The 16738-nt window shown below is 40.1% G+C and overlaps 1 protein-coding gene and 1 non-coding gene across 3 annotated transcripts; both read right to left on the bottom strand.

Moving 5' to 3' along the window:
• Nucleotides 1-1626: 1626 nt before the first annotated feature.
• Nucleotides 1627-11012, bottom strand: ush1gb (Usher syndrome 1Gb (autosomal recessive)). 2 transcript variants are annotated; one of them, XM_061708027.1, is made up of 3 exons: nt 10764-11012; nt 3699-4146; nt 1627-3303 (listed from the first exon to the last, which is right to left on the bottom strand). In XM_061708027.1, exons 1-3 carry the CDS (start codon nt 10943-10945, stop codon nt 2488-2490), a joined length of 1446 nt encoding a protein of 481 aa, XP_061564011.1. In that variant the 5' UTR covers nt 10946-11012; the 3' UTR covers nt 1627-2487. The 2 variants fall into 2 exon arrangements, with proteins under 2 accessions (XP_061564011.1, XP_061564012.1); XM_061708028.1 differs by lacking the exon at nt 10764-11012 and adding an exon at nt 5974-5995.
• On the bottom strand, nt 2293-2365 carry trnar-ucg (transfer RNA arginine (anticodon UCG)). Its single transcript has one exon. It is a non-coding gene; the product is annotated as a tRNA-Arg (tRNA).
• Nucleotides 11013-16738: the final 5726 nt, after the last annotated feature.

Raw genomic sequence — 16738 nt, 5'->3', positions numbered from 1 at the left:
CGTGTTGGCTCCCCGACATGTCAAAGTCATGCATCAAAACAGGACAAACTAGCCATTTTCTTGCTCTGAACCCATCAATTCCATCACTTTGCAGACAGTGTGCACATAATGAATCTTGCATACTACTTTTGGCTAAATCAGTTAGATAATTATACGCCATGTCCCTCTCCTTAGGACGACCATTCCACTCCCCCTTTTGGATAAAAACTAATGCCGCAAAATTATTAAAGCTGTAAGCTGGAGAAGCAAGTGGCATCATGTCTAAAAGTTGCTTTGTCACATTTTTTTTTGTCAAATAATAAATACCATTACAATAACTGACCAATGGACAAAAAACAAACATAACAGAAAACTAAAGCAGTTTTGTAACAGAAAAAGTGACAGGTGTCTTCTATTGTAGCGATCAGACCATTCAGAGTGAGACATCTAGAACATTCAATTAGAACCACATTCAAGACCACAATGCCATCCGGTACCAAACACACAAGACTACAGACTAAAAAGCCAAGAAGAGACAATTAACTATAATAAAAAAAGACCACTAAGTTAGAGAAAACAGCAGCATAGTGAGACAAATAGAATAGAATAGAATAGAATAGAAAGCCTTTATTGTCATGATAGTATAATGAGATTAAGCACCAGCTCCATAAAAGTGCACACATGAAAAGGCTATGTAAAAACAAAATAAGAAACAGACAATATAAATATATACACACTATGAAAATGAATGAATGAAAGAATATTGCACATAAATGGATGAAAGAATATTGCACAGTATGAGGTAGCCTATGGTGGTTCAGTGGTCAGTGCAGATATGGCAGTGCAGTTGTATTAGTGAAGATGAGTTCAGAATGTTCACAGCTTTGGGAAAGAAGCTGTCCCTGAGTCTGTTTGTTCGGGTCCGTATGGACCTGAAGCGCCTGCCAGAGGGAAACAGGTCAAAGAAATGGAGACCGGGGTGGGTGTTGTCTTAAGATGTTCCTTGCCCTGCTGAGACAACGGGGGCTATAGATATCAGACAGGGCAGAGGGCAGCCGATGATCTTCTGTGCTGTGTTTCCCCCCCTCTGCAGCCTCTTCCTGTCTGCTTCCATGCAGCTGGAGTGCCACACTGTCACAGCATACATACGTAGGTCAGCAGGCTCTCGATGGTGGAACGGTAGAAGGTCACCAGCAGCTGTGTGTTCAGGCGCTCCTTCCTGGGCACCCTCAGAAATATATCCACAAAGAAACACAAACATGTCAAGATACAAAAAATAACAAAGAAATGCAAAAAAGAAAAGAAACCCCATCTCTAACTAAGTCAAAACAACTGCAAAGAGATGCCTTCCCACTATAAGACCCAATTCATATGAGAAACTAAAATGAATGCAGAGAAACCCGAAACAAATAAATGCGCAATAAAGACCCACAAAATATGCTAAATGTTCTGAGGGAAATTAAAGACTTACCAAGCAGCTACCAAACAGAAACAATGCTACAAGACACAGACTGCGTTTTATCTTGATTGTGGCACATTCAGGGGGATTTTAGACCTAGTGTGAATTTATAACATCATAATCTGAATAAATTCCCACAACACTGATTAAAATATATTGAAAATTAAGTTTAATACGATCATTCTCCTTATAAAACCATAAAAATGAACATTTGTGCACAGTCATACTTTCAAATGCAGCAGCAGACAGCCATATAGTGAAACCAAATACCATGTGGAGTAACCAGAGATAGCAGTGTTATCTAACACACAGTCACGCAACCTCACCATGACACTCAACCCTTGACCGCTGTCATAGGTTTGCAGGAAGTCTGTGGATATTTTCATTCATTGCAAAAACCTTAGTCACCCTTCAGGACAGAACAGGGAGAGGTTATTCAAGTAAAATACAAAAACTGTTAAAAAAAATAAGAAAAATTAGGAACTAGATATTCAAACAGTCAGCTTGCTTTCTTTTATGGGAGGATAAGCCATACTTATTTTCCAGGTTTCGATTAGAAGCCAACTCCAATGATTGGTGCAAAATAACAACATATAGAGGGATAATCAATGAATGCTCTCCCCAATGTTAGTTTAGCTATCACATTAAAAACATAACATGTCTTAGAACATTCAAGACAGTAAAACTGAGTCGTGGATCATGTCTCAGCTTTGAATCCTGTGCAAGTATGCAAACTTGTCACAAGATGGTGCAATTTGTCCACAATTCTTATGTAATTTCTCTACCCAAATAAATGTGATAAGATAAGATAAGATATTCATTTATTAGTTCCAGGCGGGGAAATTCGCAAAAGACGACCACGAAGGGACTCGAACCCTCAATCTTCTGATTCGAAGTCAGACGCCTTATCCATTAGGCCACGCGGTCTGAGTGATAGGGGACAGTGATCCAGGCAATGCTGACAACAAATAAAGTGGTCATGTGTTTACCTGGTAGGAACAAGAGGCATAGAGTTGTTCTGGTAAATTTAAATATGAACAGACTGAATTTCAAAGCTCAGTGTCAACAATGGCCTCTGGTTCCTCTAGAGTATCCAGACGTTTCTTGCAGGCATCCAGCAGTTTTTTCCTGGGGCCTAAAGGAATGTGAATGTTAATGAGGTCCTGATCTGAACAAAGCAGCAGAGCTTCCAGGTCAATCTTTTCCCTTGTGAGGACTGGCATGAACTCACTGAGGCTCTGAGAAGCCAGGAAGGTCCCTAGAGGATTGTTTTGGGGCTCCATGTACTCGTCCAGCCCCGTCTCAGCGTCCCCCCAGAGTAACTCCTCCAGGTTTCTCTCATGCAGGCTCAATGCACTACCGATGCTATCCTCATCAAAGCTGGGTGTACGCCGAGGCAGCGGTCCACGCAGATGGACGTTAGGTGCTCGGCCGACAGGTTCACTTCCTACAACACTCCCTTCATTCTGTCCTTCTAGTCCAAACAAGCTCCCAGTCATATAGTTCCTCCTGAAAACCATGGTTCCAAGCCCGGGTCGGGTGAACAGGGAATCTCGTCCGGAATCCGCACTGATCTCCGAATATGCAGCCTCGTAGAGGCCTGGGTCGCTCATAGCACGGGGGGCAGTCTCAATGTCATTTTCAAGGGGAAACATGTCACGAATATTGGGACGGGATTGTTCTTTAGGGTTGGCATAGGTTCCTTGTCTGAGGAACATAACGTCACTGCCCAGCTGCAGGCCTGACAGTGAGCGCGCACTTTTCCTGCCGTCCTCAGAAATCTTGAACGTTCCATCAACCTGCTTCTTCTTCTCCAACTTTTTCTGTATTTTGGCCTTTCCCTTGGCTGATGAATGCAGGGTAGCCTGAGAAGAAAGTAGGAATTTAGAAGCTTTTAGACAATGTTCATATGGTAAATGTTACAGTTCTAGAAGACAGCGTCCTGGGCTTTTTCAAGCTGAAAAAAAAAGGCGGAAAAAAAAGATCAGTGTGGTCATGAGATTTTCTTAACTCTCACCGAATTATTCACACACTTTATGGTAAACATCTCAGCAACTTGCACTGCAAAGCTGTGAAAATATAGAAGACAAGAAGCTTTGAGGGTTAAAAAGGTTTACCTTGAACCACTTTTACTATGAAGACTACTGCTGATAAATGCTCAATTCGAAGTTGCTTTACTGACTGAAACTGAAGTTACTTGTGAGATAAAACAGGACTTTCATCTACAATTATTTTCCACATCAACACAAAAAGCAACCACCTGTGAGTATGGCATGCTCGAGGCGAGTGTGTTGAACTTGCGGCTCAGGGTGCTGCTGCTGGTGTAACTGGAAAAGCTAATGGCGTCTAAGTTGTCTAAAGCTGCTGATTCCTTCAAGAACTTCTTCTCCATACGCTCATGGTGTTTCTTCTGTAGCTTTTCACAATCCTTGATACGGCGCTCTGTGGCCCGAAATGCCCGGTCTTTGAGTTTGCCGACCAGCTTCGGGTTGAGGGTGATCTGCTTGGCAGCAATGGAGTCCAGGTATCGGACACAGTCCATGTGTCCCTTGGTGGCAGCCATATCCAGGGGGGTGTGGTAGTCGTTGTCCAGACACCACACATTGGCACCGAAAGCAACCAGGAAGGACATAGAGTTGTGGTGGCCGTTAGCAGCTGCCAGATGAAGCGGTGTGTTCCCCCAGATGTCACATTTGTCTGGATCACCTCTGAAGAAAAGAAGAGAAAGTTCTTTACACCTTTTGAATTATGTTCATATTTAGAGGGTTGTATTTGGGTCAGGTGGTTATACTGTAAACTGAAGAAACTGATTAATAGCTTTGTTCTTTATTCGTTTTTTCCAAAACTTTGCTGTTCAAACTATCAAATTGCTGTATTAGTCATTGGAAGCCTCAAACTGTTCACCATCTAGAGACAACTTCTGTTGTAATAGATGCTATATAAATAAAATTGAATTGAATCTTGCTGTAGTGGAACAGTCTAATTATTACTGCAGCATAAGCCACAGTGAAGTGGTAGTGTTTTTAATTATTGCTGCTGCAATAATTAGCTCTGTTTATAAGCCAACGTGTAGTTAGTCCCTCCTCTTCCTCCACATGGCTGCGTCCTATTTAATAATTGAAACCTGAGTGGGTTAAACACGACAGAGGTGGCTTTGCATTATTCATCCCACAGACCCGCAGTATTTTTTCACTGACACCCAGGAACACTGGTGCCACACATTCCCTCTGAGTCACCACCAGCATCAACACCCTGATTTCAGCTCCTGTTTGGGGTGCTTCAGCCTGGCTCAGCAACAACTGCCAATAGCTTTCAGATAATCATGGTAGGGCTGGGCGATATATCGAGATTTTAATATGTATCGATATATTTTCAAACGCGATATGGTACGAGACAATATCGTTTATATCGATTACTAAAAAAAAAAAAAAAAAAAATTATGATTTTGATATAGCTTATTTTTGACAAATTGACTTGAATGTTTTATTTGAGATTTGCACAAATGTTTTGTTATTTGCACAACTGTCAACCTCAGTGGAAAACTCTGCCTGTTACTACATTGTATTAATTGCACAGTGTATTTTAATTTCATTGTTATGCAGGAAAGGGATATTTGGTTTTATTTTATTCAAGAAGCATTTTTATTCTATATATGCAGGCAGTTTATTTTTGTTTCATTTGTTTTATACATTTTGATATTCTGCAGACCTCTGTTAATAAAGGTACCTGTGTGACATGTGGCACGAGGCATTGTATTAAAACTGACTGTTTTTTTAAGGGTTTGCCTCAGAAAAAAATGAAGCTAACAGAGATATAATGCTTTGGGGGAAACTCCAATTATGGCACAGAAAAAATATCGATATATATCGAGTATCGCCATTCAGCTAGAAAATATCGAGATATGACTTTTGGTCCATATCGCCCAGCCCTAAATCATGCTCTGTTGTTGGTTGAAAGGCCAGTTAAGCAGATCCTGTTGCTGGGATTAGATCACTGCAGTAACACAGAGAAGGAATCACACTTCAGGAACTCAGGTGTAACTTGACCACCTGCAGCAGCATGTCACAGATAATGGCATTCACACAATAAAAACAGAACTTACCAGAAACATGCAAGAATGGGGCCATAAGAATCCACATTTAAAGCTAAAGTAATTTTCCTTTCTCAATGAAGGAAACAGTCCAGAATGAAGGTTTTACCTTAAAAAACTCAAAGAGATTCGGATACTCGAGCACAGTGACCTCACGACTGTGAAATAGTGGCGGTCTGGAACTACCAGGACTCTTGTTGGCCATCGGGTCCTCCAACTGACCAGTCACAAAGCCATGATAAAACTCAAGAATGGGAATGGAACAAAAACGGCTTTATTCATGATTATTATCATTTTTTTCATTTTCCAGAACTTCTAACCGTGGTGAGTCACCTTTTTAAACATAACCAACCTAAGAAACTGCAGAAGACAGGAATTCAAACTAAAACCGAGTATAGACAGTAGCTTCTCAGGGCAGCACATTGGCTTAGTGGTTAGCACTCACATTAGGAAGGTTCCTGGTTCAATTCCCAGAGCCGGCAGGAGAACAGACTTCACATATGCTTGCATGGGTTTCCTCCGGGTGCTCTGAAAAAAATGTACGTTTGTGTCTTTGTTGCGCCCGGAAAGCAGGAAGGCCAAATGGGTGTGTTGACATTGATCCGCTATGGCGACCCAAGAAAATGGAGCTGAACGGTTGATTGTATCATCTGAGACTGTACCATTGCCCTCAGCAACTGATTAATGCTCTTTATATTGGCTTTGAGACTTTCATTTTTTAATGTCCATGTACATGGAAAAACAAAGAAGAGAGTTATGTCCTAGGAAACATGTCCAGAGACTATGCTTTTTAAGAAAATCTGACATGCTTATGTGAGACTGTTGGATAAAAAAGCCAGCAGCTCTAGTACGTCTGCAGACGTGCATAACTTACAGAGAAAACAAGCATTTCAGCTGGGGGACCCAGGTTCAAGCCCCAGAATGGCAACCAAGATTAACCACCTTGGGCCCCTGAGCAAGGCCATAACCCTAATTGCTCCATGGTGTGTGTGTGTTTCAGATGTAAGTCGCTTTGGATAAAAGCGTCTGCTAAAATGACAGTAGTAGCAGCCTCTTTGAGAAAACAAGGACCAAACGTTTGGATTGGTGAGGTTAGGGCTCGACTGTTGTCCCATCCCTACAGTAAAGCACAGCGTGGCAGCATCATGCTGCGGGTTTTTAAGCTGCTGATGCAGCAAGAATTGTTAGAACCTATGAAAGTGAAAACAATAGTTAGCCTATACTTAGTGTAACTCTAGTGTGTTAGTCAGAAGTCAGAGCTGCAGCTATAGAACAAGACTACCGTATAATAGTTAGTCTCAAACATAGCTTCATGGTAGATATGCTGCTATAGGCCTATGCTGCAGGGGGGCACCGACATGATCCACTGGGCGGTGCCCCTCACCCTTCTTCTCTTTCTTTTCTCAGTTATTAATTTGAAGGATCTCATAACTATCATTGTCCTCCATTGCTCTTTCAGTTTGTTGTGCTGGTTTACTAACACTAACTAGAGGTTTACTACCACTAACTAGAGGTTTACTAAACAGAAAGGTTTTAAGTTTGGTTTTAAAAGTGGCGGTGGTGTCTCTCTCTCTTTCCTGTCTCTCTTTTCCTGCTCTGCCCAGTTGGTCTTCAGCAGGAGCCCCCCCTCCCTTATGATCCAGGTTACTTCCCTCCTAAAGGAGAGTAATGATTGCTCAAGGTCATGTTCCAAGGGCTGTTTCACAAAACCAGGATAGCGGATTAAGCCGTGATTTTCCGGATGTCCTGGCTGAATTAAGCCTTGATTCGGCAGTAGCACACAAGTTACCATGGAGATATATCCTGTGCAGCTAGCCTGCTCCAGACCATGCCAACAGCAAGGCTTAGTTAACCCTGGTACCTAATCTGATCAGTCAGTGGTCACGTCGATCAGAAACCAATGTGTTTTGTCGGGATTCTGTTTTCTTATCCATTTGTTTTGGACTTTAAAAAATAAATAAATAAAAAAATCTGCCAAAATCAGGACTCTTGCGTAACTGGCGGTGACACACTAGGATAAACATACACACCCCTCACATTGGTTGAAGTGTATGTATAATGCTGCTCTCACTACCTTTTTGTTTACACAATCAGCCTCCCTGAAGACTGAATATTGTCTAATGGGTTCATTTATAAAATTATCTTTTAATGTCATGTGGTGTAGGGGAGGTCAACATTATAAAACAACCAAATAAGCTAGCATATTAACTATAACTGTGGACATTATTATTATTATTAGTTTCAGTCTTTAGGTTGTGCAACAGTCTTGATTTTGTCCCGATCCTGCTCCTAACTGTTTATTGACCAATAGTAGAGGAGCTGGACCAAGAAGGTATGCCCTCCTCATTTGCATAACGAGGCAGAAATGCATAAGGTAAAGTAAAAAGAGGAGATGAGGGAATGTAAAAACAAGGAATGCATGTTTAAGGAAAAGGAAAAACTACATATATATACATTTCCGCTTTTATTTTAATGATGTCAGTTTTGGTCCTCCATACCCAGATGCCTCTGAGCACACCAATGTGAGCACTGCCTTAAATCTATGTTTCTTTTTTAGCATGGTAAAGTTTTAAATGGCTTTGCTGAATATAAGAAAGGTTTCTCCACAGTAATTGCTTGTCCAAGTGATACCAGCTACTGATGGTTCCTTGCAGTGTTGCGCAGCTCTCCAGTTCAGGATGTGCCCTTGCCCTTTACTCCTCATTTCTTAAATAATGTCATGATATATGGAGACTAATCCCTTTCCATCTTTCTTTGACGAACATTTTATATCGGTTTTTATATGTGTGGGAGGAGTCTGATTTGTGTTTTTAAATGTTTAAATCTCAGGGCTCTTGTATCCACACTTAAAAGAGTACTGTGCTGTTTTTAAAATGTTTTGCCACGCTTCCTGTTGTCTTATTTTCTGTTGACATCCAATCTATTTATCACCTCGACCTTTTCCAGCTGCTGTAAGCTTCAGTGCATGCCTTGTAAACCTGCAGCCAGTTGTGTGAGAAACTGCACAGGCCCTGCTGTTAATCTGGCACCACAGCCAACAGCCAGTAAACATGGGGTACACTTAAAGTGCCTATAAACACTCTGCTTTGACCACGACTTACATAATCTGAATTCATTCTTAGTGCTAAAGCCACTAAATGAGTTTCGCTTCTATCAAAAACAAAAACAAAAAACAAAGAAGCCTGCTCTGCTGTGATGGATGAGCGGAGGCTCCATGTGTGGCACTCAGCCCAGTAACAGCTTATTGGGTGTACTGGCGTGTGAATGACCTTTCTCTCTGATGAGGTTGTTAAAATGAAAAGCTCTCCAGTCCTTGCAACCCTCAATCAATCAAATAACTTTATTTATCCGTTAGGAACTTTGTTTGTGTAAAAGCATCCGCATCAGTGCGTGTACAGTTAACATATGTGACAGGACAATACAAAAACAAACCACACAATCAATGTAAAGCAACATCCATTGGGCAATCACAAGTACTGCTTAAACTTGGATGCTGTAAACCATAGCATAGATAAAATAAGAGAGAACAAAGAGATACAAATAAGTCCCCCATTACGTGCATAATAAATACATTAAAGGCAATGATTTTATAAATATGTTTAAAAGCAGGTACAAAAAATAAATAGGTAAATCAGCTATTTACGAGTCTGATGGATGAGGGAACAAAGCTTGACATGGCTCCGTTTGTCCTGAATGTTGGAGGAGGTTATACTGACTGTAGAGTGAGTGTGTGATGTCTGAGGCTATTTGTTGTCCCTTTCGTTTAGTCCTTCTGTTATAGATGCCGATCAGTGATTCCTCCAATTATTTTACTGCTCAATGTAATAATTTTGTTTAATGGATTGCGGTGAATGTTAAATAAGGATCCGAACCAAGCTGTTATGTTGAAAGTTAAAACTGATTCAATGAAACACTTGTAAAATGCTGTCAGGACTGATTGGTGGACTTGAAGTTTACAGAGTTTTCTAAGAAAAAAGAGGCGTTGCTGGCACTTTGAGAAAATGGATTCAGTGTTAGGTTGGAAGGTGGACTTGTGGTCAATTACTGTCTCCAAATATCTGTATGAGTCAACCCTCTCTATAGGCTGATTGTTGACAGACAGAGTGGGGATGTTGGATGGACCTCTCCAAAAGTCAACAACCAGTTCCTTAGTCTTGGTTGGTGCCGAGGTCCAGACAGTTCTGCCTGCACCACTCTGCAAAAATGTTCTTCTCAGCCTGCAGCTGACTAGTTTCTTGATGAGGACAGGAGCATTTTTCTTTTAGTGTTCATGGGAGCAGTCACATTTAAACAGAACGTCATTAACTATTATATCTATATATAATCTAAGGGGAGAACTAAATTTTAGAAAACATAAAGTACGAACAACAATGAAAAGCATGTGCATATCGAACTGTGGAGTGACTCTGTGGAACAGTTTGGAGCAGGAAATGAAACAAAGTAATAACATAAATCTGTTTAAAAAGAAATACAAAAAAATATTTATAAACAGGTATATGGAAGAGGAAATGGGTTGACAGGGAGTGTGAGAAACAAACAAGGTGGGGAAAAATGGTATATTATACTTGCTTAAAATATGTTTAGATATTTATGTAGTATATATTATCTGTTGAGAGGGATAGTTGAAATTATGTAATGTATGTTATATATTTATTGGGTATGTAGCACATATATATTTGTAGGGATATTTATGTAGTTTATATAGTGTATATTTATATAGATGTATATAATAGTTGTATTTTCTAGATATTAATATAACATTTATGTAATATTTATATTGTCTATATACTTATATGGATAATTATGTAATAATAGGCATGTTTACAGAGTATTTATATAGATTATATTTATATGGATATTATGTAGATATAATACTGTAATAGCAATAATGTAAATCCATAGTTCTGCTTTTATGGTGATATGGATCCCCTTGGGTCTGAAATAAAGATTTAATAATAATAATTATAAAGGGGTAGGAACTAGGAAAAAGTGTACACTTCTTCCTACTCCTTTTAGAACATATGTTTATATGAAGATGTAAATGTTTATCTTTTTATTATTTTCGCTTTCATTTTATATGCATGTTCGAAATAAAAATTCATTCATTCATATCACTGTATATTTGTATAGATTCGTTGCTATTTTTCCAGTGAACCTGCCGCTTATGATGAACCAGTCTCTCCCGTCCTGGTGGTTCGGAGACAGACTTTTGTGGGTGCATTTCTCCGGACTCACCCTCTGCTCACGACCAGCCGCAGCGCCTCCAGGTTGCCGTGGTAAGCGGCCCATAAGGTCGGCGTCATCCCGTCCTCGTCCTCGGCGTTCAGCTCCCTCCGCGTCGCCTCCTTCAGCACGTCCAGGAAGCCGTCCCGGGCCGCGCGGTGGTACCGCCCGCTCATGGCCGTGCAATGGCTCATTTCCAGTGCGGCTTCATGTTCTTTTAAAGAGGGATCTTTCGCTCCAGGGCACCTCTGCCTCGGACCGCTTGCAGACGGGCTTGTTGCTAGGAGACGGACAGAGTTGTGTGTGTGACTGTCCTCCTCCTCCTCCTCCCCTCCCACGCGACAGGACACGCCCACACAGTCCACAGCCAGGCTCTGCCGCGTTCCATTTACCTCGGAAATCGGAACTGGGAACTGGGAATGGCAGCCATCTTGGAATGGTAACTCGGGAGTGGTGAAGCTTCTCCCACTTTCCCAGTAGGAAATCCCACTTCGTTAGGCGTTCCAGTTGAAAATTCCGACTGGGAACTGGGAAATTCCGACTTCCGAGGATAATGGAACCCGACATAATTTTCGGAGGCTATTTTAGGCGAAAAAAAACCATAAGAACATGCAACATTTGAATTCATGGAATTATGCCTAAAATGGAGAGAGAGACCTCAGCTTTTCCGGGGGGGGAGGGGGGGGGGGTAGTAAAAGTAGTAAAAGTCCATGGAAAAATATGACTTTGATGGACAGAATTCCAGCTTGGTGTCGGGTTCCATTTGTCCTCGGAAGTCGGAATTTCCCAGTTCCTAGTCGTAATTTTCAACTGGAACGCCCATCGGAGTGGGATTTCCTACTGGGAAAGTGGGAGAAGCTTCACCACTCCCGAGTTACCATTCCAAGATGGCTGCCATTCCCAGTTCCCAGTTCCGATTTCCGAGGTAAATGGAACGCGGCATTAGAATATTGTCATAAAGTTCTTTATTTTCTGTAATGCAATTAAAAAACAAAAATGTCATACATTCTGGAGTTATTACAAATCAACTGAAATATTGCAAGCCTTTTTATTATTTTAATATTGCTGATTATGGTTTACAGTTTAAGATTAAGATTCCCAGAATATTCTAATTTTTTTAGATAGGATATTTGAGTTTTCTTAAGATGTAAGATATGATCAGCAATATTAAAATAATAAAAGGCTTGCAATATTTCAGTTGATTTGTAATGAATCCAGAATGTATGACATTTTTGTTTTTGTAATTGCATTACAGAAAATCACAATATTCTAATTTTCTGAGACAGTCCTGTATGTCCACGTCAGCCAAGATGTATAATATAGCCTACAGGTGAAGAATATGGTGTAAAAGTTAATTTATTTCAATAATTCAATTTAAAAGATGAAACTAATATGTTACATAGTCTCATTACATGCAAAGCAAGATATTTTAAGCCTTTATTTGTTATAACTTTGATGATTTGAATTGTTTATTGATTTCATAAAATATTCACATATTTTGAGATTTTTTATTTGGGGTTTTCATAAACTGTGAGCCATAATCATCAAAATTATAACAAATAAAGGCTTGAAATATCTCACTTTGCATGTAGTGGGAAATAATATATTTGTTTCACATTTAGTTGAATTTACTGAAACGAATGAAGTTTTGCAATATATTCACATTTTCCGACATTCACCTGTATATTATGACATCAATAAATAACAGAGCGTACCAACATATGTTGCTGTCTTTGATGTATCCTGTCCTTTTTTTGGTTCATTATTGTTAGTTGTTCGTGTGTGTGTGTGTGTGTGTGTGCGCGAGTGTGACAGACGTGCATTGGACAATTGTGAAATACGGAATCAACTTGTTTTGTTTTGTTTATTTGTTTTCACATATAAAACACATTTGTAACACAATATAAAAGTAGAAAGAAATGTGAAGGAGAAAGCCTAAAAACTCTCCAGGGGCTTGAGAAGTGGCATTCTCCATTTACATACATCCAGAGCATAGGAAAGCAGATACAATTTATAAAAAATTTGGGGGGGGCGGGGGGGCAGAAACATTAAACAAGAATCAATAAAAATGATAAGATTGGGTACACCTGGTTAAGTTGGAAGACCGTATGGGAAGTATTTATTGTTTAAAAGAGTTGATTTTAGAGCTTTTTTTAATTGATTGGATGAGAATTGCCATAGGTATGAAGGTAATGAGTTCCATATTTTTGATCCTCTGAAACCAATATTAAACTGAGATTGTGATGTGCGAGTCTTTGGGGGTCTGAGGTGATTAGAGCTGCGTGTTGGATAGGTATGTACTTGTGAGTTGTGACTAAAAATATTATGGAAGAAAGGGGGAAGGGTTTTCCCCAGTGAACCATGAACAAACAGACCAATTTGGAGATGGTTCACCTGGAAAACACTGAGGACACCTTGATGACTAAATAAAGCCTGGGAAGAATGTCTAGGATGAACACAATGTATTGTTCTGACTGCTCGTTTCTGAAGACGGTATAAAGGCTCAAGTTTGGTATGATGGGTACTAGCCCAGACTATATTACAGTAATTAATGTAAGGATAAATCATGGAATAATATAACATAATGGCTACCTCAGAGCTGATCAAATGACGGGTTTTACGTAAAATACCAATACTCTTAGCAATCTTTGTAGATATAAACATAATATGTGATTTCCAAGATAATGATTCATCAACCATAATGCCAAGAAATCGTGTGGAGAACACATTAGTTATAGGGATATTATCGATATATATTTTAGAAGATTTGTTCAAAGAATGTGGTTTAAGACCAAAACATATGAAGTTAGTTTTTTTTATGTTGAGTGATAATTTATTAGACCGAAACCAAACAGACAGCTTACCAAGTTCTTCATTCAGGACGTTTATAATGGTGTCGGGATCTTTATGAGAATAAAGGACACTTGTGTCATCTGCAAAAAGGATTTTAGACAGTTTATCGGAGACATTTGAAAGATCATTAATATATATCAAAAATAACAAGGGCCCCAGAGTCGAACCTTGAGGCACTCCGCATTGCAAGTGAAGGGGTGGAGAATTAATTCCATTGTAAAATACAAATTGCTGTCTGTCTTTAAGATAACTCTTGAACCATAGAAATGCATTATTTTTTACTCCAATATGCGACAGTTTCTGAAGAAGAATATGATAATCGACTGTATCGAAGGCCTTGGACAAGTCCAGAAAGATACCAATAGTATTTTCCTTTCTATCTCTAGCATTATAAATTTCATTTACTAGGTGTATAAGTGCCATATATGTTGAGTGCTTCTTTCTGAACCCGTACTGATGTGTATAAATAATGTTGTATTTATTAAGATGTCCAATTAATCTATGATAAACAAGTTTTTCAAGTATTTTGGATATAGCAGGCAGAATCGATATAGGTCTATAATGATTAAAAATGGCAGGGTCATCATCTTTATGAATAGGGATGATCTTAGCTATTTTTAGTTCGAAAGGAACTATTCCTTAAACTTGCTCCTGGGATTGACAGTTGGAGCTCACATATACGTTTTAATGTAATAAATGTACTTGAGAATACTTCTAATAGCAGACTTAAAGCTTATCCTCCTCTCTTCAAATGATCTTTTCCTTTCAAGCCAATCTTCTTCAGTTCAGCTCATCTTTCTGTCTTCAGCTGATTTTCTTCTTTTTAACTGATCCTCTGCCGTGAGGTTTTCCTTCTCTCTGTTCAGTCTATCTCCCTGTCTTTTGCTGTTATTTTCCTCTTCAGCTGATTTTCTTCCTCTTTTCAATGTGTTCTCCAATCTGCTAGCACTCTCGTCTATAATTTGAAGAGTTTTCAGGTGGCTGAGTTACTTTTCTTCACATTTTTACCTGACCTTTGCATTTTTTTTACATTGTCAGTAGAGCTCTGCTGTTTCTTCAGCCGATTGGCTCCTTTCTTAAGCCGATCCTCCTTTCTTCATCTTGTCTTCAACTGATCTTCTTGTCCTTAGCTTTTATTCTCCTCTTCAGCTGATAATCCTGATTTAAAGTCAACTTGTTTTCTTCAGGTCATCTCCATGGCTTCAGCTGGTTCTTTCATCTGATCCAACTCTTTTGATGTCATCTTCCTCTCTTCAACTTGTCTTCCTGTCTTAAGCCCATCTTCTTCCCTTTAGCAAATATTCATCTTTTAGGTGTCTCTTCCCATCTTCAACTCCTCCTTTCTTCCATTATCTCAAGACTTTTCAAATCTTTCAGCTATGTTTTGCCATTTTTTTTTCACATTTTTGCCTGATTTTAGCAATTACATTGATTTTAATCAGTTTAATCAGCTTTTTTCAGCAATGTTTAGCTCTCATTCAGCTTTCATTCAGCAATCACAGCATTCAACCTTTTATATTGATTCTGTTTTTCCATGTCCTTGTTTTAATAAAACACCTGCATTCACGCACTTCCTGCTCCTCGGGTTCCGGTTGATTGCCCTTGGGCGGAGGCGCACGCAGCGCCACGTGTGGTTACCTTGGTTACCTGAACACAGCCCATAGTAGGCCCCTGGGGGGTGTAGTGTTGGGATAATGGTTTAAGCTACATTTTGGGAAATAACACAAGGGGAAACTTAATTGACAGTGTATTTGTTGGAAATGTTAGATTTTGTTTTTCAGTTATATTCTTGTGGTGGTCTGATAATTGGTTCATGTTCATTCATGGCCCTTTTCGACTAGTACCTACTCTGCGCGCTTCTACTCGCCACGCCCCCGTCTTGCGCTTCTCCACTACAGGCCGAGACGGGTAGAGGCTGGCCGAGTAGGTACTTTTTCTGTACCTATTCTGCCGAGGTTCTGAGCGTGCCGAGTCGGCCCTGTATCTGACGTCATCACCCTCCACGCCACCGATTGGTCGGGGCCGTCAGACGTTTGAATCAGGGTGTCAGAGCGAGAATGACTCGCTGCGATTTTATTATACAGCGCAAACGTCTGTTTGGTGATCCAACTCTGAGGTGCAGATGTTCATAAACCTGGTGGCTGAGGAGAGAATTAAAAAGGGATGTAGACGGGCGATAAGGAACGATCAGATCCACCAGGCGCTCTGTTTTCTTCTCAGCCGCTCGCGGCTCCCAGCTGATTTCTCATCAGCGCCGACACAAACAAAGGGGTTGCGCAATCGAGTACGTCACAGCAGCTTCACCCAAGCCCGCCCACTTCTTACCTGGGTGTGGAAAAACAAACGAGGACAAAGCGGGTGGAGGCGGTACGAGGCGTGACGAGGCGTGCTGAGTAGGTACTAGTGGATAAGCGCCATTAGTTCGTTTGAAATCCTCCTTTTGTGTTGGTTTGTCCCAATTGAATCAATTTAAGGCTGGCACTATTTAAGGGTGCCTGCACCCCAGTCTCGGGAGAGATGAGGCCGCTGGAGGGAGCTTCAGCAGTGCTGGTGGTATGAACTTGTTAGTCCGTTTTAGTTTTGGTTTTATTTTTCCATCCTCAGTTATGTGACTTGTGCACTATTTATGGACTGTCTGGTTTTCAATATAACAACTTCTTTTTTTTTAGTAAAAACCATAAAAACTGCCAATTCCTCCTAACTCCCCTAAACTAATTTCAGGCTGATCCAATCCTAAAATGGAGCGACCACTCAGTCGCTTACATGCACCTATCCACAATACCTGCTTTTGTTTAATTTGGATAATTTCAACACCAGACACAGGACTAAAAGTCATTTTGGGGCCCCGCGAGCATAAGCTCATGATAATACGCTCAATACATTGTACACATGCTAAATACATACTGTAGTTTGGAAATTGAAATCAGAAGGTTATGACCTTTTGAGTCATGACTGGCCAATCAATCAAATTTAATTGGTGCATTTCTGTCAGATGGGAGAATGTAAAGTGGGACAATCAGAGAAACTGTCATTGAGGAGTTCTTTTTACAGATACTTTGTTTTTAAAAATAGCAGGAACATTCTGAGGGCATACATTCTGAAGATGTCCTAAGTTTAAGTCTTAAATGTATGTT

The sequence above is a fragment of the Cololabis saira genome, chromosome 19 (assembly GCF_033807715.1).
Source record: "Cololabis saira isolate AMF1-May2022 chromosome 19, fColSai1.1, whole genome shotgun sequence".
Lineage (NCBI taxonomy): Eukaryota > Metazoa > Chordata > Actinopteri > Beloniformes > Belonidae > Cololabis > Cololabis saira.
Note: the sequence above shows the minus strand (reverse complement) of the source record. Positions and strands in the feature narration are given on the sequence as shown.